This window comes from Cotesia glomerata, linkage group LG3, assembly GCF_020080835.1.
Source record: "Cotesia glomerata isolate CgM1 linkage group LG3, MPM_Cglom_v2.3, whole genome shotgun sequence".
In the NCBI taxonomy this organism is placed as follows: domain Eukaryota; kingdom Metazoa; phylum Arthropoda; class Insecta; order Hymenoptera; family Braconidae; genus Cotesia; species Cotesia glomerata.
Window position 1 is genome coordinate 18,009,877 of NC_058160.1, and position 25,196 is coordinate 18,035,072.

Below are 25,196 nucleotides of genomic sequence, written 5' to 3' on the forward strand. Positions count from 1 at the left end.
GCCTTTGCGCATACGTATTGATTTGACTTATGATTAGTTTATCGCAAGTATTTGTACAGTTACGTATAAAATTAATGAGTATATTTTATATCAAATAATTATTTCAATTTGTGAATTTAATAATTAATTCACAAGGTATGTAGACAATCTTACAAGTAGATTGCGCCAAGTAAAACCAATGAGGTTAAATTAAACTTTAATTTATTTAAAGTTACGAAATGCGACTGTGCGCTACAAAGTATGTAAAGATAACTGACTTAGAGAAAATACAAAAATTATTACAAGGAGAGTAAGAACTAGGCGTTACAATCACAAGCAGGAAAAATTAGGAGTAGGAATATTTGGCAACGAATAGTTAACCAGGAAATAATTTGAAGGCGGGATAATTGCAAGCTATGCAGTTTAGAAAAATAAGTAGGAAAGGGAATACGGGTGCAAAGATTTTTACCTGGATGGGCGATAAATTTACAAAATATTTCTAAACTTATTTAGCAATAAAAAAAATTAAAATACGGAATTTACCAAAAGTAAAAATCCAGACCGTCATATAACCCGGGTATCAATTTTATGGCCATAAGCAAATAAAGGAAAATACTTATGAAAAAATATCCCAAAAATTACCATTACAAATTCATTTACTATTCTAAGGGTAGAAAATAGCTTAAACATAAAAAGTAAAAATTGTCTAGACTGTTAATGCAATACATAGGCTGGGAATTTTATAGTCATAAATAATATCGAACAAATAAATGAACCTTTTTCTAGGTACTACAAAGTAAAAGTATTTAGAACTACGGATTTAAATTCTACATTTAAAACTAAAATATTATTTTTCAAACATCTTAGCAACTTTCGCCTATGATAAAAAAAATATAAAATTGTTTAAATTAATTAAAAATGTTATACTAGAAATATAAGTATACGACTGAACATGCCGCCCCCCTTGAACGATTCAGTTCAAGCTGAATTTAAGTGAAGTCGTTCCCTTCGTCTATTGGGAGCAAGCAGAGTTTTTTCACGCAGCGATCGTATTGACCAGTTTTGGTTTTAAGGGTTACAACTCTAACTACGTTGTCCTTTCCGGGATGAACTGCAATGATTCTTCCTGCTGCCCATTTGAGAGGAGGTAAATTCTCGTCTGAGATAAGCACTAAGTCGCCAATCTTGAGAGACGTTGATTGCCGTTGAGTTCCAGAAAATTTTATCAGCTGATGCAGGTACTCCTTGTGCCAACGCTTCCAGAAATGCTGTTTGAGCTGTTGAGCATGTTGCCATGCTGACAACCGATTCACTTGTGTATCTGTGAAGTCTACCTGTGGAAATGACGTCAATGGGCTGCCTATAAGGAAATGGGCAGGAGTTAAGGGTAGTAGGTCGTGAGGATCAGAGGACATCGGAGAAATAGGTCGGGAGTTTAATATTGCCTCTATTTCAATTATGCATGTTTCTAATTGTTCGAAAGTGAGTAACGTGTCACCCACTGTCCGAACCAAATGATGTTTAAAGGTTTTAACTGCGGCCTCCCAAATCCCTCCAAAGTGAGGAGACCTGGGTGGGATAAAATACCATTCAATCCTCTCCTCATTACAAAAATTAGCTATCGCTGCTTGGTGTGATTTAGAGTTAAATAATTCGTATAACTCATTAAGCTCATTTTTAGCACCAACAAAATTTGTACCATTATCGGAATGGATTTCAACTGCTTTTCCCCTTCTTGAAAAGAGGCGTTTCAAACTAGCCAGGAAGGCTTCAGCGGTAAGGTCGCTGACGAGCTCTTAATGAATAGCCTTTGTGCACATGCATATATATACTGTGACATATGTCTTTATACGAGCGCGATTACGATGACGTTTTTCTTTTATATAAAAAAGGCCACAGTAATCAACTCCAACGCGCAAAAATGGGCGCGAAGATGTCACACGCTGTTTTGGAAGAATTCCCATTTGGTGATCAGCAAGGCGCGGCTTGGCACGAAAGCAAGGTATACACTTGCTAATAAGATTACGCGTAATGTTGCGACCGTTAATGGGCCAGTATACCTGACGAACCGAGTACAATGTAGCTTGTGGACCAGCATGCTTAAGCCTGAGGTGCTCAGATAGGATAATTATCCTAGTCAAGAAGTGCTGAGCAGGTAGCAAAATTGGATGACGTTGGTCTTCAGCAATAGAAGCACAGGCATGTCTACCTCCTACGCGCAAGATTCCGAATTCATCCAAGATTGGATTTAACGGAATCAATTTACTACTGTGAGGAAGTGGTTCTCCATTTTTAATTAGCTCAATCTCTGTTTTGAATGCTGATAACTGAACTATCCGAATTATCAAATAATGCGAGCGCTTTAACTCAGTAGCCTGTAGAGGGCCAAACGCACGCTTGGTTTTGGATAATTTGCAATTGCAAATGAAACGCAATATATATGCGATAATTCGCTGAAGTTTATTGAAAGAACTGTATTTTTCGAGGAGATTGAATTCTTTGATTTCAATTTTCATACAAAATGTGTTTGGAGTTATAGGTTTCAATTTGGAAATAACTATTGGAGTCAGAACTCCTTTGGGCCGTAAAGAAATATCCTTGGCTAACCATAAGGGTCCATCAAACCAAATGAAAGCTTCAACAAATTCTGATGGAAGCTGACCACGCGACATAAGATCGGCGGGATTGTCTTGAGACGAAACATGCCGCCAATGACAAGATGATGTCAGGGTCTGTATCTCTGACATACGGTTTGACACAAAAGTTTTTAGGCGATGAGCTGGAGTATCTATCCAGTGCACACGATAGTAGAATCTGACCATAAATATGACTCATATGCATCCGAGAGAATAGCTGGTTTCACTGCACAATAGAGTCGAGCAAGTAATAATGCAGCGCAGAGTTCTAGTCGCGGCAGTGTGAGAGGTTTGACTGGGGCAACGCGTGATTTGGAGGATATCAAACGAATACACACCTGCCCCTTAGAGTCAATTGAGCGCAAATATAGACACGCACCATAAGCATTTTCACTAGCATCACAAAATCCATGTAACTGTGATTTTATTACGTTCGGTAACGTCATTCCACGAGGAAAGTGCAATTTTTCTATGAGTGGAAGCTGGCCTCGGAAATCAGACCAAGAGGAATGAATTTCGATGGGAACAGATTCATCCCATGCAGCACAAATCTTCCACAAAAGTTGCATGATAATTTTAGCGTGTACAATAATGGGACCTAGGAGTCCAATAGGATCGAAAAGCTTTGCAATTTGAGACAAGATGGTTCTTTTAGTAATATTACTCTGATTAGAAATATTTACGACATAGAAGAAATAATCGTCACGAGCATGCCATCGAATGCCTAACGTTTTCGTGGCTGAATCAGGATCTAACGACATGTGCGAGCTTTCTGGGTGCTCTTGAACCTTGATAAGTAGCGCAGGGTGATTAGATGCCCATTTTCTTACATTGAATCCACCCTTTTTTAGCATAGTAATGAGCTGATCGCGCAGAGTGATTGCCTCGGCAACAGTTTTTGCCCCTGACAGACAATCATCCACATAAAAATCTCTGCGTAATATTTTAGCTGCTAACGGAAGGTGTTCCTCCTCGTCATCAGCTAATTGAAATAATGTTTTGATAGCTAAATAAGAAGCTGGGGCTGTGCCATAAGTAGCTGTATTAAGTACATAAGTACGAATAGGCTCGGAGGTTTTTCGACGAAGAAGTATTTTTTGATATTGAGCATCTTCCGAGTTGACAATAACCTGTCGATATATTTTTTTAGCATCTGCCGTAAAAACGATGATATGAAATCGAAAACGTATGAGAATAATAAATAAATCATCCTGTAATTTAGGACCAACCATAAGGGAGTCATTTAAGGATATACTCTGGCATCCTGGTTGTCTGCAAGGGACATGTGGCCTAATAACAAATATTCATCTAAATTCAATATAATCACGCTGAATTTCAGGCCTTTGTTGAAATTTACGCTCCAAAGCATAAAAGCGTTTCAATGCTGTTGAATATGATTCACCTAATGCGGATTTTTTGCTATTAAACGGCAATCTAACTTCATATTTTCCGTCTGGATGTCTTCTCGTATGAAGAGCGTAATGCTCCTCACAAGCCTTATCTTCCGAGGATAGCGTTGGACCAGAGGGAAGCTCCTCTATTTCCCAAAAACGGGTTAAATTTACATCAGGAGGATCAGAATGTAAAGATACATGACAAGATACTCTGGAAGGTTGAGAAGACAGACTAACTTCGCCAGCCACTATCCAGCCTAGTTGAGTTTTTTGTAAAACAGCATTAGAATGATTTTTCAAAGAAATTTGTCCAATGCTAAGCAATTTGTAAAATAATTTAACACCAATTAGAGCATCAACCTTCGAAGGCTTGAAGAACTCTGGATCTGCTAATTTGATGTTCTTAGGTATGCCAAGCTCTATATGATTAATTACAATAGTTGGCATTGCATGACTAATCTGCTAGCTCTGGATCGCAATATCGCTTGAGTAGAAAATTTAACATTAGTCGATGTATTGTCGATTCCAGTAACATATATGTTAGCTGGTTTTTTAATGAGATTTAAGAAGCTAGCAATCTCTTCAGTTATGAAATGTGCTTGTGAACCTGCATCTAAAAATATACGACAGGTTCTACTTTTGCCTTGATGGTTAACAATGTCAACTAAGGCAGTGGCTAATAAGGCTTAAGAAGATGTTTGAGCTTGCATATTAGTGCAATTTGCTGCAAAATGCGATGAAACCTGAGTTTTGGGTGTTTCAGAAGCAAAATTATTTGATTTGTCGAAATGTAACAAGGTATGATGCTTTTGTTTGCAGTTGCGGCATGCTTGAGAGGTACATTTCGAAGAACGATGTCCTTTTTTCAGGCAATTAGTACACCAGCCACCATTCCTTGATGCTTCGAAACGAGCATAAGGCGCTAAGGCTGCAAATTGATTGCAGCTATAAACTTGATGACCAGTTTCATTACAAAATACACAAGAGGCTTCATAGGTCGAAGCTGCAAACGCTTGTTGCGAACGCTTATTGAATCTTGAAGTATATTTTTCCTGAGCAGGCTTAGAAGCTGAAAACTGAGCTCTACTGCCCTCTACCTGAGTGCGTCTTTTGAGAAAATCAATGAAATTTTTTATAGTAGGCCGAACTACGCCACTACTGCAATCTTCCCACCTCTCACGAGCAGATGAATTAAGTTTTTCTCGAAGCAATACAATTAATATGGAATCCCATGATTCAATGGGTTCTTCCAACGCGGCAAGAGCACGCAAGTGCTTTTGCAGGCAATCTAGAAAGGCTCGGAATGAAAACTCTTTAGAAATATTTGGGATATCAACAATAGCTTTTATATGACAATCACGTATGTACTTGCGATCATCATATCTTTCCTTCAAAATTTCCCAAGCTACTTTATAATTACCATCGGAAGAGCCGATGGCCGAGATAACTTCAGATGCTTCACCTTTCAGACAACTTTTTAAATAGAATAATTTTCTAATCGGCGGAATTTTATCATCATTATGAACAAAAGAACGAAATAAGTCGTGAAAACCCCACCAATCATCAAAGTTTCCGCTAAAAGTTGGCAAGGAAATAGTTGGTAAGCTCGAAGAATGCAAATTATCAAATGCGTTTTGCGATAGCTGAGACAATAATAATTGCTGGTTTACAGCATCTAAACTTTGCTGATTCATAGTCATTGGCTGCGTAGTATTTGGGAAAGCAAATTGATCAGGAGCTTGCGAAGCATTAGACATTGTATTTGAATGCTGATTAGCTGGAGGAATTAAATTACTAGCACCAGCAGTAGGGCTAATTTGACAAATATTGGGCGTTTGCACGGCTATAGCCGGCGTCAAGGTATAATTTTTAGAAAATTTAGATAAAAGATTTTCGGCATTAGTAATGGCATCAAAATAAGCATCGTCAAAATTGACGCGATAGTCAAGAAGTTCATCAGACTCTTCCAGCAACCCTTCAAGCTCATCTTGATATGTTATGAATTTTTTACGCACTTCCTGGATATCATGAAACCGCTTTTCAAGATTAGGAACATCAGTCTCAGAATTTAATTTGGACAAAAAATTAATAAATGCAGTCAAGGATTTCTTGGTACCCGCACGTTTAGTAATTAAAGCTTTTACCTGAGCTTCAGCCATGATAAATAGTGTAAACTGAAGGAATTAAATATATCAAAACAAATAATACAAATTACAGGCAATTTATATCGGTAAAGAATTAATTATGTAGGAAGTATAGTCAGTTATTGACAATATTACCAACTGGAAGACTACCACGAATCCTGATGACGAATACTGGATACTGGGATGCTCAGAAACACTGCATACAGTTTTTCTTGCTGGGCAATGACGATTGATCGGGAACAGATGATGAAAATTCTTCGCTGGATAACTGATACACGGGAAATGAGCCAACGTGAACAGTGTGACAATAACGCTTCAAAAATTTACTTAATTCTTACTGAGTACGCACTGACTCGAAATTGATAATTCTTGCGCAATTACAAGAAAAATAACTATAATGCTAGATGCTATGTATTCTTAAGCAATCCGGCTCGAGGGACCAATGATTTGACTCACGATTAGTTTATCGCAAGTATTTGTACAGTTACGTATAAAATTAATGAGTATATTTTATACCAAATAGTTATTTCAATTTGTGAATTTAATAATTAATTCACAAGGTATGTGGACAATCTTACAAGTAGATTGCGCCAAGTAAAACCAATGAGGTTGAATTAAACTTTAATTTATTTAAAGTTACGAAATGCGACTGTGCGCTACAAAGTATGTAAAGATAACTGACTTAGAGAAAATACAAAAATTATTACAAGGACCCGAGTCGAAAAATAAAACGTAGATTGAACGTATTAGACGTTGAAATCGTCGGTTGAACGTATTAGACGTTTAAATCGTCGGTTGAACGTATTAAACGTTAAAATCGTCGTTTGAACGTATTGAACGTTAAAATCGTTGGTTGAACGTATTGAACGTTAAAATCGTCGGTTGAACGTGTTACATGTTATAATCGTTAAAAACATTAGTTAAATCTTTATAACTCCACTATATATTATAGTAATATTCATTATATAGCAGTGCTTTATCATTTCCAAAGTTTATTCTTTCGATTTTCAAAACATTTAAAAAATTTGAAGTCATTGATTAGAGGACAATAGATTCATGGGCTAGAGCTTGGTAAATAGAAAACTTAGCGCAATATTTATTTATTTTAGAAATTCTTCCTATGCAAAAATAAGAAAATTCTTATTCACTTTTTCTATGTATTGCTTTAAATACGAAGATATCACGGATAAAAAAATTTGCAAACCAAAATATAGTTGCTATTAGTCTATCATTTTACAAGATTAAATAACCAATATAAATAGTATATTACACACCGAGGGAAGTAAAGTAAGAAATGTCTCAGATCACATGTAATTGTTGGCCGAGGCGAAGCCGAGGTCAAGAAACATGTGATCTGAGGCTTTCTTATTTACTTCCCGAGGAGTGTATGCTATTTTTTTGCTCGACGAAGGCAGAAAGTGGCAATTTCGTTTAGCGCAGCGGGCCGAAATTTGACGCTTTCTGCCCGTCGAGCAAAAAAAATTTATTCTATATTAAAAAAAAAAAAAAAAACATTTCGAATGTTCATTTATTATGGACAACTTTTTCTGAAAATTTAAATGAAAAATTTAACGAATAAGTCAGAAAATCTCTAAGAATTAAACATGTAAAGTGTCTTTGAAATTAAGAAACTGGTTAATAGAAAATCTCTTCTGTAGTTATTTTGTAGAAATTTATTTACAACTGAAAAAAAGGTATACACTCATGAATTAAAACTAATCATTCTTTAAATAATAAAAAATTTTAACAAAAACATGAAATTATTCATTGTAATACCACCGTAAGTTTCTTACAAAAATACTGAAATAAAATTACATCCATGAATCATTGCTGAATAAAGACAAGAAGAAAATTAAAGTATCTCGATAATTATTTTCCAAGATTTTTCGAAAAAAAATAAGTCACTATAAAATTTTCCTCGTAACAAAATTATCTTTTTAGGTTTTACAGAAATGAGCTCGAATAAATAACAGTTTAATTTGATTCCAGCAAAAAAATTAGAAAAACGGTTCACCCTTGTTATTGTTTCATTTTTTATAAATACTTACCAAATGTCCGGCTCGTTGACATTCGATTATCCACAATCGATATTCAAATTCGAGTATACAATCGATTCTGTCGGTAAGTAACCCACAAACAATCTATCAGTTGAGCAATCGATTAATCTCATCAAAAGCTAAGAAGTTATATGCTACAAAAATCATAATACACTAAATAATTTTAGTCTTTAGAAGTAAACGTTTAATTTTTCTACTGCTCACTATTAATATTTGAAACTGATTTATAAGACCAGATTTATAAAATTAATGTTTGAAATGTATTTTTACATAAATATGTAAATCGCGAGGTACAAAAATTGATGAGAAGTGAATAAAATCTTTCGAAGTAATCACGTGGTAAAATGGAAGTCATACTAACATTTCTTGTTTTCCGAACCTCTGCGTATTTTGAAAAAAAAATTAGAGTCAATTTTTCAAATACCGTGTAACCAATAACTTTTAAATTCTGGTGGTGCAGAATTTATAACACCCCAAGCGTCACAAAATAAAATATTGACTTTTTGAGAGATTTTATTTAACAAGAAGTCAGAAATTTATAATTATCAACTTGAATTTAACAATACATTAACAAAAAAAAATTTGTGCCGCTTGGGTAATGCTTTTTTTAATATAGCAAGCTCAATTAAATTTTTTACAATTAAAAATTAATTTCTTTCCCAGTATTTATAAAATATTGCAATATAAATCTTCTTTTTATATGGTAGTAGGTCGTCCAAAAGTCTAAAAAAAAAAAAAAAAAAAAAAAAAAAATAAATTCAATCTAATGATCGGAACCAGCCTCAAAGGAGACTCGAGTCATGAACAACGGCTCAAAATCTGGTCATACCAGACTGAGAGCTGAGTCTCAGTCCAGCCTTTAAGTAAAACCTTACATCAGATATGACCCAAATTTTGGCAAATTGAAGTTAATCTAAAACTCAGTCAATGATCAAATTTGATGATTCTCACCTGAAATGACAGTTTAAATCTCACTTTCGATACGTTAAAAACATTAAATCTACGACTTGAACATTCAATACGTTCAACTGACGATTTTAACGTTCAATACGTTCAACCGACGATTTGAACGTTCAATACGTTCAACCGACGATTTGAACGTTCAATACGTTCAATCGACGATTTCAACGTTTAATACGTTCAATCTACGTTTTATTTTTCGACTCGGGGAGAGTAAGAACTAGGCGTTACAATCACAAGCAGGAAAAATTAGGAGTAGGAATATTTGGCAACGAATAGTTAACCAGGAAATAATTTGAAGGCGGGATAATTGCAAGCTATGCAGTTTAGAAAAATAAGTAGGAAAGGGAATACGGGTGCAAAGATTTTTACCTGGATGGGCGATAAATTTACAAAATATTTCTAAACTTATTTAGCAATAAAAAAAATTAAAATACGGAATTTACCAAAAGTAAAAATCCAGACCGTCATATAACCCGGGTATCAATTTTATGGCCATAAGCAAATAAAGGAAAATACTTATGAAAAAATATCCCAAAAATTACCATTACAAATTCATTTACTATTCTAAGGGTAGAAAATAGCTTAAACATAAAAAGTAAAAATTGTCTAGACTGTTAATGCAATACATAGGCTGGGAATTTTATAGTCATAAATAATATCGAACAAATAAATGAACCTTTTTCTAGGTACTACAAAGTAAAAGTATTTAGAACTACGGATTTAAATTCTACATTTAAAACTAAAATATTATTTTTCAAACATCTTAGCAACTTTCGCCTATGATAAAAAAAATATAAAATTGTTTAAATTAATTAAAAATGTTATACTAGAAATATAAGTATACGACTGAACACGTATCGAAAATAACTATTTCCATTCAAACACCGATATCTCAGCGAAAGATGCTCGTATCGACATCTTTGGAAAAAAAAAAAAAACAAATTTAAGCTAAATAAACAACTTACCCGGTCCATATAGAGGTTAAGTCAAAAAAATTTTTTCCAAGTCCGTAGATTAAAAAAAAAAAATCAAAAAAATTTCGAAAATTCTTTTTTCGGTGGTTCTCTTAAGATTACTCAAAAAAAATTTTCAAACTTAGATCCAAAAACTAGACATTTAGATCTACAATTTCCTTTTTTTTTATTTGCCGTACGACCATTTTTCTGAAAGTTACAACCTGTTGAAAATCTCCCAAAAATTTGGATTTTTTTCTTGCTCCCTTAATTTTTGTGAGAAGTGTATTTCTGCGAGGATGTCTTTTCTATGTATGTATGTGTGTATGTGAGCATGTATGTAGTCTTATATTCTCATAACTTTCGAACGGCTTGACCGATCGAAACGGGGTTTTCAGCATTTGAAAAGTTTTATTTTCAATAGATCTCATGTGAGGTTGAATCGATTCGGCTCAGTAGATTTTGAGAAATCTCAAAAATAAAATTTTCGAAATAATGTTTTTTTGCAAAAACCTTTAATTGAGTCCATCAATCGAATATAAAATCTAATCAGCTCCCGAGCTCAAAAAATAACATTGATTGATGCAAACCACATCAAAATAAGTTGATTTATTTGGGAGATATTGTAGTAATAAATTTTTACGAAAAAGCCCGACCCATACTATTAGATTTTCGGGCTCGAAGAGTGATTTATATCATACGAAATTTCTCAAGTGTTTTCAACTCAAACATAGCAGGAAGTTTCAAGGATGGCCTGCAAGGTCAATTATTTTTCAAATTTTTTTAGAAGCTCTAGAAAAAAAAATTAACTTGAATCAAGAGAAAAACTCTTGAACCAAGAAAATAAATTTGAAGAGTTTTATTAACTTGAATCAAGATAAAAAATTCTTGAATCAAGTAAAATTTACTTAAGCCAAGACAAATTTCTTAGCTTAAGAATTTTTCCTTTTAAATCAAGAAAATGAAGCTCTTCAAATTTATTTACGGATTCAAATCAATTTTTTTTCCTGTTTATAAATTAGAACATATCTATTTATTTATTATTATCATAATATCTTTATTGTGTTTGATTATAATCATCAATGTAAATTACAAAGATCATAAGTAACCTCTGCGATCGGTTTCACTATGACGGACTCGATCGTGTAGTAATTTCAACTACAGCTTGGAGTTCCGAAAACCACATGGATGGTAAAGTAATCCACACACTTAAAGCAAATTGAACTTCTGTAACCAGTTAATTTTAATCCATATATAGTTATTTATACCTCGAACCTGGTAGTTGTAACTGCAATGACGTTTACCAAAACCTTGTGGTAAACTCCATTACAGTTTTTTTTCGTATCATTAATTTTCCTCACTAATTTCCGAGGCTCAAGCAAACGTCTTTCTTTGTACAAAATTCATTAAGGGAAGGAAATTGTAATTTTTTAGAAAAATAATGAAATCGGATAATACAAAGCTTCTGCAATAGCTGGTTGAGTGTTCTTCTTTGAAAACTTTGTTGTATTTCGTTCCGAAATTTATTTAGGACGTTATTAAAAAGCTAAATTTCTTATAATACTATGGTTTAGTCTTGAGATAGTTTTGTAATTTTTCGGCACCTTTAGTGTTAAAATGAGTGTATATAATCATAAAGATGGGTTTTGATGAAAAAATAAAAAAAATTATATAAATATAATATAAATTTATATTATACATATAAATAGTAATCATATAAAGTTTAAGCGATAGACCAGATAGATCGCCTTTTTGTTTAAGTAAAATGGCCTACATATATTTTATATTTATAGAAGATATAAAATCGGTTGTGAATAAAGTGTATAAGGGGTAGGCAAACGTAAGATCTTGTGTGTTCTTTCTTAAATTCAACAACGCAACCGCGATATTATCGACCCATAGCAAGCCGGGTAACACCCTCAAAGTTTTTCTATAGATTGTGCCGTTTTATCAGTCAACTAGTGAATAGGGTGCATGCATGGGATTTGGGTGAGTTATTAAAGTTTCGATTCTTAAAAATAATCTAATAGCGAGAAGCAAAATAAGTCGCTTGTTTTTGCAATTAAAATGAAAGATATGAAAATTCTATAAAGGTAGTAGAGAAACCTGAATAGTTTTATGGAAAACTAATTTAAATCCATCATCGTTTTAATGTTAGATCTAAGATGTCATTGTTTAAAAATCATAATTGTTCTAACTGAAGCATTCATAACAATGAGAGATATTATATAAAGCTTGTTATATCATGATTTTACTTTTCATAAAAACGTAAAATATTTTATTAAGTAAAAAAGAAGATACGTATCTTTGTATATTACTAAATATTTAAAAATATAGAAAAAATCAATTAAAGAAACAAGTGCATAAATACAAAAAGACATTCAAAATAAATCTTAATTTTATGTGATATAATAGACTGAGTGTAATAAAAAACGATATTGAAATGAATCGAATTACTGTGTTCGTTTCTGATATGGATACTTAGAGATGTTCAGTTATTTCGACAATGTTCGCTTTTCTACTAAAAAATTACAATTCTTCAAAAATTAGGAAGGTTATTGTTTAAGTTCAATATGCAAGAATTCAATCAGATATTGATATTTCGATTAAATAAAAAGCTATTTTAACCAATTTCAAGCAGAAGTTCTCAAGTGTGCTCGTGAGTGTGTGTTTGTATAAGTCAATCGCTTACAAAATTGGAATGAATTGACCGGTCCAGATCTATTTATCATGAGTGAAAAGAATCATCCAACTTAGTTTTTCAAAAAATTCGGAACGAGTCTTCTAATAAAATTAAAAAAAAATTTTTGCTTACATAACTTCTGTGCTGGTTTACAGAGCAATTATGATCCCGGGAAAAAATGATCAGATCTGATCAGATATGAACAGGCATGAGTCTTCAGGTCTGATCAGATATGAAAAATGACCGGGTCTGATCAGACCTGGCCAGGCATGTTCATGTCTGATCAGATCTGTTCATGTCTGACTCGATCAGGTCCATAAAAAAAAAAAAAAAGATTGGTGCCGACGGAAATTTGAACCATGTACGTTGCGCTCTTTAGACTGATACTTTACCTGTTGACCCAATGACTTATCTTAACTCTAGCGTACCTTTCAAACTACTTTAAGTAATTCAAATTTTATACATGACTTATTCTTATAGTTAACGGAGTTCTATACTTAATTTATTAATTATTAATAATTAATTATACACAGTAAAAAATTTCCCGTCATTGCGTCAAAAAATTTTGTGTTAAAAATTTGTATGTTAAATATTTAACACTTTTTTGTGTTGATTTAACAGAATAAATGTTAAATTTACACATAAAAGTGTTAAATATTTAACAAAAAAATTTTTAACACTAAGATTTTTGACTCAATGACGCAAAATTTTTTATTGTGTATATTAGAGTGATTTATTTGGGACGGCTATGTATTTTTTCCGCTCTATTAACATATGGTTCTATGTAAAGTAAAAAAAAAATTTCTTCAAGGTTTATTCCGTAATTATAACTTTATTGTTTTCTTTTAAAATTGAAGTTTTTTTTAATTAAAACGTATAGGAAATGAATAATTATTTGTGTGTTCTACAATTTAGCAGCCTTTGACACTACTGCAATGGACCAAGGCGTAGCTTAAGATAATAACAGACACCTTGAAAGGACTTATTATCGCCTATCGATATCAACTGATATATTTTGGTATTTTCACGCTATCAAACTCAAACTTTTACTAAATAATCTTATTTTTCGCGTATTCAATGGAACACAGTAAAAAATTTTATGTCATTGCGTCAAAATTCATCGTTAAAAATCATCGTTTTGGCATGGAAAATTAAAAAGTTCATGCTTATATAAGTCGAAATTTTTGATGAAAATTGTACATTTAAAATTTATAAGGGGATAGAAACTGATACGTCATACGAAACAAATTAATTTTAAAAATAGAACTGCAGTCTATAGTTCGATAAAATTTTTCTTCCAGACTTAAAATATCATTTAAGAGGGCAAATCATGCATGAACAGTTCTTGTCAGCTGATATATGGTGTTTTAATCCTTATCTATTTTAGGCTAGATCAGACATGATCAGACATGGACAGGTCTGATCAGGTCTGAGCGTATTTAACAATTCAGACATGAACAGGCATGGACAGGTCTGATCAGGTCTGAGCATATTTAATGCTTCAGACATGAACAGGCTTGATCAGATCTGATCAGGTCTGAGCGTATTTAATGCTTCAGACATGAACAGGCATGGACAGGTCTGATCAGGTCTGAGCGTATTTAACGGTTCAGACATGAACAGGCATGGACAGGCTTGATCAGATCTGATCAGGTCTGAGCGTATTTAATGCTTCATACATGAACAGGCATGAACAGACATGAGCAGGCATTAACAGGCTTGATCAGGTTTGATCAGGTCTGAGCGTATTTAACACTTCAGACATGAATAGGCATGGACAGGTCTGATCAGGTCTGAGCGTATTTAACTTTTCAGACATTAACATACATGAACAGGTCTGATCAGGTCGGATTTCAGGCCTGATCAGATATGAACAGGTCTGATCAGTCCTGATCATTTCTTCCCGGGATAACCTAATCATTTGTAGATATAGAAATGTAAAGTATGCTCAGAATCGAATCAAACTGTTTATTTTTTACGAAAAGCGTAACGGTCAATTGTCAAGCAAGTGTATTATTTATAAATAAGTTTCTTGTATCTTGAATAATGCATCGAAATGTACACTTTTTTTTACATGAAAAAACTACATCGAAATGTCGCAAACAACCGAATTTGAATAGTTTGCTTAAGAAAATGTATCATCAATAACTCGAAACGGTATTGTTTTTTCAACAACAAGTTTTCTGGTAAGCATTTAATTATGACTTAATCATACAGAATGAAATATCAATTGAATTGAGACCAAAAATTAATTAAAAGACCAAAAGAGCCTCGCGGAAAATAAGTGAGACTATTTTCATAATGGAAACTTTTTTAACTCACGAAAGAATGAATCGATTTTGATTTTTCACACGTCGTTCGATGTAATTTTTTTAGGTTAAGAGCTGGTTAGGTTATGGAATTGATCGATGAAGCAGCTCAGAAATTATTTTGAAAAACTATGGTTTCAATAATTTTTTAACTTCCTGCTAAGAAAATTGAAAATTTTCAAAAATTGAGAAGTTATTGGTTTTACCCTGTTTTTCGAAAATCGAGTTTTCATTAGATCCCGACGTTTTGAGGTCCTAGCAAGCTTCCTGACGATTTTTACGATGGTGTCTATATATATATATATTGTGACGTTATTTTTTTTATAGGGGTCTATGACAAGTGAACGTCACAGTCCTATAAATCTGTCTTTTGTTACCTCTAGTGATAACTCAAAATTATTTTAAGTGGTTTGAGTTTATAATTAATTAAAGTGTGATAATTCAGGGGTAGATAAAGTAGGTATTTTTGGGTATCAAGTAAAGCTATAGGTAGGGATACAGTATAGTAGTTAAAGTCACGTGGTATATTCACGTTATAGAGAAGGGATATCGACCCGAACGTTCATCGTCGATCCCGCGAACAGATCGGGGGAGACTAGTTCCGGCCTTTGCCGAGTGAAGACATACATTCCAGTGTTAGCTCATGCCGAGTACAGTCGCAGGTTACAGAATACAGCAGAGAGTCGCTCACGACTTCTCTTTTCAGCCATCTTGACTACAGTTTTGTTTCGCACTAAAGGCTACATTTATGCTACAGTTATTATTATTGTTTTAGAATTTTATATTTGAGACACAGTATTTTATATTTTTGGAAAGAGTCAGTTTAGAGTCAGTTTGAGTAGGAGGTTAAAGTTTAGTGAAAATTAAGTTGGCGTCTCGAGCTTGTGGACGAGTCTACGTTGTCATGGAGTGGGACCTTGGAGTCACCCGGCCTCGTAGATGCTAAGCTTCTAGCCCTCTGAGATTTCCTGGTGAATTATAAAAGTCTGATTGTAATGTCAGCGCTCCAGTATAAGGGATTTGGTTGAGGTTGGAACCGGTATGTCATTGAAGACATTTTTATTTTAGTTGGCTACGACGAGGATTGACCAACTTCGTCGGGAGTCAGTACTTGGTCAGGTACGGTACGGGTGGCAGGCTACCGAAGGCAGCTGACCATGTTGGCGGTGGAAGCCAAATGGTCATTTTTGGGTATTATTTTGAGCTATATTTTTACGTGTATGGTTCCAATCCAAAGCCAATCCCAGGAGAATAATCGCCAAGGGATATCCTTGCTCGAGGAACGGTATGTTAAAGGTATGTTAGTTTTTTTATGTTGAGTTTATTTATGGGTTAATTTTTGAGTACGTTTTAGTTACGATTTTAGAGTCAGTTTATTTTTGGGGTTTCATTATTCTTTATGAGAATTGTCTAAGCTCCAGGTTATATTTAAGCTATCGTTTTTAAGTTATCACGCTACATTGAGGTTTCAGTTAATTATTATTTAGTCAGTAAATTATTCCGTATATTTTTGTAATATTTATGATTTTGCATCGAGTCAAGTTTATGATTTTTGATATTCAGTTTGTTAATAAATCAAAGATCAATTGAATATCTAAGCGTATTAATAATCACATTAATTCTTATCTGTATCCGAATCCCTCCCTCTCCACAAACCAGCATACTAAGCGACACCGTGGTTTACCTGTCTTTACGCTTTAGCTACTAGTCTCAGGCTCTAGTTTTTTTTTTATTTATTGAGTTTTAGAGTATTTTTCGTTGTGAGCTACATTTATTGTGTTTTGGTAAATTCTCTTGTGTTAAAATTATTTGGTGCCTTGGGTTTTAGTTGAGACTGGAAGCGAGAGTGAGAGACAGAAGTATAACCAACATTGAGTAATCTGCTACGTAGTAGCAGGTCTACCCGATGTTAAAAATTTTGGTTAAATATATATACTCAGGATGTCCCACAAGTAACGGACGCCATTGTAGCATCTGATAAACAAAATAATTCTGAGACGAAAAGTCCTTAGCCATTTTTTAATCAGACGCATAGATAATTAATTATTAATTAAAATAACGTCCTTTTATGCATTAGAGAGAGAGAGAAAGAGAGCGCTAGTGTCAAGTCAAGTGCGTTCCAACGAAGACGCTTGCACGTGTGAATGTGTAAGTAAATGTGGAACGCTTCACGTAATAATTACCGTAACTCCTATTCTTTCCCGCTTCACAGCATTATTTATATTTGTAAAAATGTGGAAATTAGTATGTGTGACTACGTTAGCTATAGAAACTAGTTAGTCATACAGTTAGTTGTGTCTTTGTTTGGCACATACTTTACTGGACACTGGCGCTCTCTCTCTAACAAATAAAGAGGCGTTATTTTTAATTAATAATTAATTATCTATGCGGTTAATTGAAAAATGGCTAAGGACTTTTCGTCTTAGAATTATTTTTTTCATCAGATGCTACAATGGCGTCCGTGACTTTTGGGACACCCTGTATATATATATATATATATATATATATATATAAACGCATAGATAATTAATTAATAATTAAAATAACGTCTCTTTATGTGTTAGAGAAAGAGCGCCAGTGTCCAGTAAAATATATGCCAAACAAAGACACAACTAACTGTATGACTAACTAGCTACTATAGCTAACGTAGTCTCACACATTTACTTACACATTCACACTTGCAAGCGTCTTCGTTTGGAACGCACTTGACTGGACACTGATGCTCTCTCTCTAACGCATAAAAGGACGTTATTTGAATTAATAATTAATTATCTATGCACCTGATCAAAAAATGGCTAAGGACTTTTCGTCTCAGAATTATTTTTTTTTTATCAGATGCTACAATGGCGTCCGTTACTTCTGGGGCACTCTGTATATATATATGTATATATATATATATATATATATACTAGCTGTTACCCGCCCGCTCCGCTGGGCACTTAGCATTGTATTTAGAATTTAATAGAATTGTATTTTTAGATCTAGACTTGAAATTAAATTCGAGTATTGTTTTGACTTGCACAGATTCCAAATTCCATCGGATTGGCCTGTACCTTTTATCTATGTGATTATTCTAGCTAATACTCATTGTAACTTTCAATGTGCAATCACTATAACATTCTCGTGGCTTTCTTCCAAAAATGAATAATAATTAACATAAAGAAAAAAATTTGAAATAAGCATTAAAAGTTTCAGTTAAAGTGATCGCAGGTCTCATAAGTGAAGTTGAAATCGGTCTAGCTTAAAGTGCGACGAATTTTGCTGTTATCTACTCTCTAAACATGAATTAGTGAAAATTCACTTAAATAAGTGAATATTCACTTATTTAAGGGAAATTTCACTAATTCATGTTTAGAGAGTATGATTCTATCAAATTTTATATCTGTAGGAACAGTATTTGAAGAATATAAATTTTTTTACAATTATTATTCCCGCACTTCTATGTTGGGGAGGAATTTTGTAAGATTCTATTTGAGATGATTTCTACATTATAAATAAACGGTTCCAACAAAGCTTTGAATCCATAGAAACGATTGTTTGAAAATGAGAGATTTACATTGTTCACGCCCCCGCAATCCCTTTTGGGGTTAGAATTCGATAAATTCCATTCTCAGCTGAACTTGACATTATACACGAAAATTCCTACTAAATTTGGAGTCTGTAGAAATTACAGTTTGGAAATTAAAATTTTAGATTTTAACATCCACCCCCGCAATCCCTATCGGAAGTAGAATTTTTTGAAATCCGTTTTGAGATGATCTCCTCATGACAAATAAAAGATTCCTACCAAATTTACACCTTTTAGAAGCTATGTTTTGGAACTTAAAATTTTTTATTGTTAACACCCATCCCCGCAGTCCTTGTTGGGGGTGGTTTCTCGTAAAATCCGCTAGTAGATTATTTCTCTGTCACATATAGAAGGTTCCTACCAAATTTGGAGTCTATAAGAGCTATGTATTGCAAACGGGAATTTTTCATTGTGAACGCCCCCACAATCTTTTTTAAGGTCGGATATAGTAAAATTCGTTCATGAATTATTTCTACATCACATATAGAAGATTTCTACCGAATTTAGAGCATGTAGGCCTTATAGCTTGGAAATTTAAAATTTTCATTGTTAACACACACCCCGAAATCCATATTGGGAATAGGTTATAAAATCCGCTCTTAAATCATTGATACCTCACATATAGCAAATTCTTACTAAATTTGGAGCATATAGGAGCTACACCTTAGAAATTCAAAATTTTCATTGTTAACACCCACCCCCGCAACCTCCTGTGAGGTGGGATATCGTAGAATTCGTTCATAAATTATTTTTACATCACTTGCAGAAGATTCCTACCAAATTTGGAGTCGATAGGAGCTATAGCTTGAAAGTTAAAAATTTTCATTATTAATACCCACCCCCGCAACACCCTGTAGGGGTGAGATATCGTAAAATTCGTTCATGAATTATTTTTACATCACTTACAGAAGATTTATACCAAATTTGAAGTCGATGGGAGCTATAGCTTGAAAATTAAAAATTTTCATTGTTAATAGCCACCCCCGCAACCCCCTGTGGGCGTGAGATATCGTAAAATTCGTTCATAGATTATTTCTACATCTCTTACAGAAGATTCCTACCAAATTTGTAGTCGATAGGAGCTATAGTTTAAAAACGGGAATTTTTCATTGTTAACGCCCCCGCAAACCCCTTTGGGGAAGGAATTTCTTAAAATCCGTTCTTAGCTGACCTCTCCATGGTGAAAGTAATATTCCTACCAAATTTCAAGTCTCTAGGTCTTATAGTTCCAGAGATATCGTGATGAGTGAGTATATACGTGGAAATCTCTTATATATATATATATATATATAGATAGATACCCGCCCACTTCGCTGGGCATGCAATAAAATTTAATTTTTCAACCCATACAAAAAATATAAACAAAATAATTAATTTCATCAATCTTAACAAAATGATATCGCTTTTTATCTATAAAATAATTGTTTTTACAGCTCTGAATTTGTTAATAAATTACATAAATAAATATGTTATATTATTCTTTTGTCTGAGCACTAACTTCAATAACGTTATTAAGATTGTTAATTCAGATTATTATTTCTTATTTCAGCACCATTTTTCATAAAAATATCAATATTAGTAATCAAAATTATGAAATAAATCATATATTAATTGAGAATATAAACAACAATGTTATTATATAAATTTGATTGAAAATTAACATCGATAAGTTAATGAGTAAATTTATTTCTGCTTATAAATATAAAAATGAATATTTTTAATCTTTGTTATCAAGAAATTCATTACAAATTAAGTGGTATTGAAAAAAATATTTATTATTCATTTTATTAAGAATTAACTTACATCAACCTTTTTATTATAATAATTAAACGATATCGTTGTAAAATTTTAGAAAAAATACATCAGACACATTTTACCATTTTAATTTTAATCATTAAAATCAGTATAATCATTTAACAGAATCAACTTAATAAATTTATGTTATATTTAGCTGTGTTATGATATAATGGAGTTCATCCTTTATGATCATTACAATATATATTAGCTATATCAGTTACTAATGATTCAGCTATTCTTTCTTAAAAAAAGTATGATTATTAATTCCTACTGTCCCAACAATCAATCCATAAAATTTGAAATCAAAAGATATTTGTCTGAATTTAGTTGACAACCGAATTTGTTATTACAATTCATTTATTTTGACAGTTATTATAGCAACGGTAACCATAGTAACCGTAACCATAGTTACGGTAACCATGGCAACGGTAACCATAACACCGGTAACTATGGCAACCGTTGATTAGCGTGGGTGGTTGCGGGGGGGGGGGGGCTGAGTTCTATAATTGATGGGTGCCACTTGATGGTTTCTTAGATTGGCGAATCAAAATGACATTTTCTAAAAAAAAAAAAGAGAGAGAGATATAGGGAAGGGGGAAGAAGGCACGGGAGGGGAGGGAAAGAATGAGAGGGGGGAGGGGGTAGCATACGTGATGGTAGACGAAAAATCCATTTTGGCTAGGAATTGCGTAAAATCCGTTCTTAGTGAGCGTCTACATCACGAATGGAGTAACTATGCTAAATTTCAAGTCAATCGGGCGAATAGTTTCGGAGATCTCGTGATGAGTGAGTAAGTGGTATTTCGCTTATATATATATATATATACTAGCTGTTACCCGCCCGCTCCGCTGGGCACTTTATAGAATTGTATTTTGAGATCTAGACTTGAAATTCAATTGGAGTATTGTTCTGACTTGTACAGATTCAAAATTCTATCGGATTGGCCTGTACCTTTTATCCATGTCATAATTCTAGCGATTATCCATTGTAACTTTCAATGTGCAATCACTATAACATTCCCGTGACTTTCTCCAAAAATGAATAATCATTTTTGGATTTACGATTTTAATTTTTGATTTTACGAAATCTCTTAAAATGAATAGCCAAATTTCTTTTTTGCATCTCAAGTGTTTAGAAAATGTTTTCATTTTAATCTGTTACATTCCCGCGATCCCGTAATAAGAACAATTCTTTGGTTATGTGATCAGCAAAAATCAAATGTATGCAAAATACTTAGTCCGTCGACTATATAGCTACATGTAAAGTTAAATTTTAGAAACCTTACAATGACTTTTTCGCCGCTGCCAAAGAGACGATTGTGGTAAGAAAATATAATTATTAAAAAAGGAAAATATTTTAATCCGTTGACCTTGGAGGCCATCCCTGTAATGACCTGTTTCTCTTAAGATTCTATCAAATTTTATATCTCTAGGAAATATATTTGAAGAATATGAATTTTTTGACAACTATCACTCCCGCACTCTTATGTGAGAGAGAAATTTCGTAAGATCCTATTCGAGATGATTTTTACATTAAAAATAAAATATTCCAACAAAACTTCGAGTCCATAGAAATTATTGTTTTGAAAAGAAAGATTTTCATTGTTAACGCCTCCGCAGTCCCTTTGGGATTGGAATTCGATAAAATTCATTCTTAGCTGAACTTGACATGATACATGAAGACTCCCACCAAATTTGAAGTCTGTCGAAGTTACAGTTTGGAAATTAAAATTTTAGATTTTAACACCCACCCCCGCAATTCCTATCGGAAGTAAACTTTATTTAAATCCATTTTGAGATGATCTCTACAGGATAAATAATAGATTTCTACCAAATTTAGAGTTTTCAGAAGCTATATTTTGGAAATTAACATTTTTTATTGTCAACACCCACCCCGCGATCCTTATTGGAGGTGATTCGTTGTAAAATCCGTTCTTAGATCATTTCTATATCACATATAGAAGACTCCTATCAAATTTGAAGTCTATAGGAGCTATAGCTTTGAAATTAAAAATTTTAATTGTAAATACCCACCCCCGCAAACCCCTGTGGGGTGAGCTATCGTAAAATTCGTTCCTATATTATTTCTACATCTCTTACAGAAAATTCCTACCTAGTTTGGAGTCTATTGGAGCTATAGTTTGAAAACGGGAATTTTTTATTGTTAACGTCCCCGCAATCCTCTTTGGGGTAGGATATCGTAAAATTCGTTCATAAATTATTTTTACATCACGTAAAGAAATTTCCTATAAAATTTTGAATCTGTAGGAGCTATAGCTTGAAAATTACAAATTTTCATTGTTAATACCCACCCCCGCAACCCTCTGTGGGGTGTAATATCGTAAAGTTCTTTCATAGATTATTTCTAGATCTCTTACAGAAGATTCTTACTAAATTTGGAATCGATAGGATCTATATTTTAAAAATGGGAATTTTTGATTGTTAACGCCCCCGCAACCCCCTTTGTGGGTGGAATTTCGTTAAATCCGTTCTTAGCTGACTTCGGCTCGGTGAAAAGAATATTCATACCAAATTTCAAGTCTCTAGGTCTTATGGTTCCAGAGATATCGTGATGAGTGACTATATACGTGGAAATAAACGGTTACCATGGCAACGGTAACCATGGCAACGGTAACCATAGCAACGGTTAGTATGGCAACAGTTACTATGGCAACGCTAACCATGGTAACGGTTACCATGGCAACGCTAACCATGGTAACGGTTACCATGGCAACGGTAACCATGGTAATGGTAACCATGGCAATCGTAACCATGGCAATCGTAACCATGGCAATCGTAACCATGGCAATCGTAACCATGACAATGGTAACCATGGCAATCGTAACCATGGCAATGGTAACCATGGCAATGGTAACCATGGCAATCGTAACCATGGCAATGGTAACCATGGTAATGGTAACCATAGTAATGGTAACCATGGTAATGGTAACAATGGTAATGGTAACCATGGTAATGGTAACAATGGTAATGGTAACCATGGTAATGTAACCATAAGAACGGTAACCATAGCAACGGTAACCATAGCAACGGACCATTTCTTTTATGAGCGGGGGTCAATAAGTGAAAATCCATTTCCGATAGGAATTCCGTAATATCGCTTCTTATCTCTCATCTACGGTGAAAAAGGAGTACTTATGCCAAATTTTAAATGAATCGGTACAATAGTTTCGGAGATCTGGTGATGAGTCAGTGGTATTTCGCTTATATGTATATAGATATAGAAGATATGTGAAAGGAATTTTTCAATTAAGATTGGTAAAAGAAAAAAAATTTTAATAAAGAAAGAAATAATATTCAAAATTTCACGATTTTTCCAATTATATTCTTTAAGGTAGTACTATCGTTACCACAAGAGTCAAATCCCAAAACCTAACCTTATTTGATTAACGTAGTAAATTTCCCTATACTAAATCGCGTTGGAGAAAGAGAGACAGAGATAAATTTTGAATGTTTTTTTACTAACAAATATTCTTATTTTCTCTGAAACCATACTGATTGTTATTAAATATATTTTGGATGTTATTTTCTCTCATTGTTTTAATTTTTATAAGAATCTGAACGTCCAGTTTTGTGAAATAAAATAAAGTCTGTGATTTTCGATAAGGATCAATCTCGATGAAAAAAGTTTTTGTCTAATTATATATGAGCATTAGAGTGGTCCAAAAAAAAAAAGTTTTTTGCCTATCATCTTCCAAGCTTTTCTAAGATATAAAAAAAATTCCCTTCAAAGCGCAACTTGATATCTCAATTCTTCATGAAGCTCAATAAATTTTTATTTTCCCATGTAACTAACACGTAGAAAAATTTTATTTACATTTTCATCCGGTAAAACTACGAAAAAAATTTTTTTATGCATTTTTCATCAATTATTCTTGTAGAAAATTTAATTCTCTATAAAAAAGTACGAAGGTAGTTTCTTCGTAATCTTAACGAGTAAAAAGTTATTGAGCTTTAAATACTCGCACAAAAGAAAATTTGAACGAAGATAGTTTCAAAGCATCTTTCCGAAAACTTTTTTGGTAACTACATGTATTTATTTCAAAATTTATCAAAGTAGACTGTTTCTAATATAATTAACACATGTCTTTTGGTGAAGTATTAACTGTGAATTATGATTAATTTTTCTCATTACAATTTGGATATTTTTTCCTATGAGCAATGATTTTTTAAATTTGAACTTGAATTTCATTACGGAATCTGAATCAAGAGCAAGCTAGTCCTTCCGGATGTATACTGAATTTAATTTTTTTATTTAAGAACATGTAGGACAGGTGAATATTTAAATTTTGAACACGATGCTGGGACGCTTTTTGACCGAATAAAAAATCATGAAACTTTGCAGGAGAACGTAAATAGAAGTCCTTTGTGAATTGATTCTTTTATTTTGAAATTTAATCTTTGAAAAAAAAAATGATAAATAAACAGGTAGAGTTCGTGCGTAAAACTTCCTTATCTCAGGAGTCATCACATATTTAAGTAAATAAGCTTGACTATAAAGAAATTGATAATAAACATACAACCAATATAATCTATGAGACTTATTTAATTTTTTTGGTTATTTCTTATTTTAGTTTATATTACTTATAAGACATAATTATTAAAATGCAGCCAGATTAGGGTAAAAAACTAATTATCAACAAAAAATTTAATTTACTATATGGGTCATTCCACCAAAAAAGAACATTTTTACGGG

The 25,196-nt window shown here is 33.1% G+C and overlaps 3 protein-coding genes and 1 long non-coding RNA gene across 8 annotated transcripts in view; 1 reads left to right on the forward strand and 3 right to left on the reverse strand.

Moving 5' to 3' along the window:
* Positions 1-968: 968 nt before the first annotated feature.
* Positions 969-2,726, reverse strand: LOC123261416. Its single transcript, XM_044723009.1, has 2 exons — positions 1,832-2,726; positions 969-1,774 (listed from the first exon to the last, which is right to left on the reverse strand). The coding sequence occupies exons 1-2, from the start codon at positions 2,724-2,726 to the stop codon at positions 969-971; spliced, it is 1,701 nt and encodes a 566-aa protein (XP_044578944.1).
* A 41-nt stretch (positions 2,727-2,767) lies between these two features.
* Positions 2,768-3,847, reverse strand: LOC123261417. The gene has a single exon (XM_044723010.1). The coding sequence runs from the start codon at positions 3,845-3,847 to the stop codon at positions 2,768-2,770; it is 1,080 nt and encodes a 359-aa protein (XP_044578945.1).
* Positions 3,848-3,867: 20 nt separating this feature from the next.
* LOC123262042 lies at positions 3,868-23,232 on the reverse strand. Its single transcript, XR_006508835.1, has 3 exons — positions 23,089-23,232; positions 21,038-21,042; positions 3,868-3,879 (listed from the first exon to the last, which is right to left on the reverse strand). It is a non-coding gene; the product is annotated as an uncharacterized LOC123262042 (long non-coding RNA).
* Positions 11,979-25,196, forward strand: part of LOC123262022 (synapsin-like) — a 118,861-nt gene continuing 105,643 nt past the window's right edge. The window contains exons 1-2 of one of the 5 annotated variants that reach the window (XM_044723997.1): positions 12,097-12,115; positions 16,187-16,414. Coding sequence is in view for 1 of the 5 variants with exons in the window: in XM_044723995.1 (XP_044579930.1) it covers positions 12,105-12,115 (11 nt within the window). In the remaining 4 variants the exon portion in view is untranslated. Of the gene's footprint in view, positions 12,116-14,923; positions 14,996-15,721; positions 16,090-16,186; positions 16,415-25,196 lie in introns of those variants that run through there. The other 4 variants (XM_044723999.1, XM_044723996.1, XM_044723995.1 and 1 more) reach the window with 4 other exon arrangements.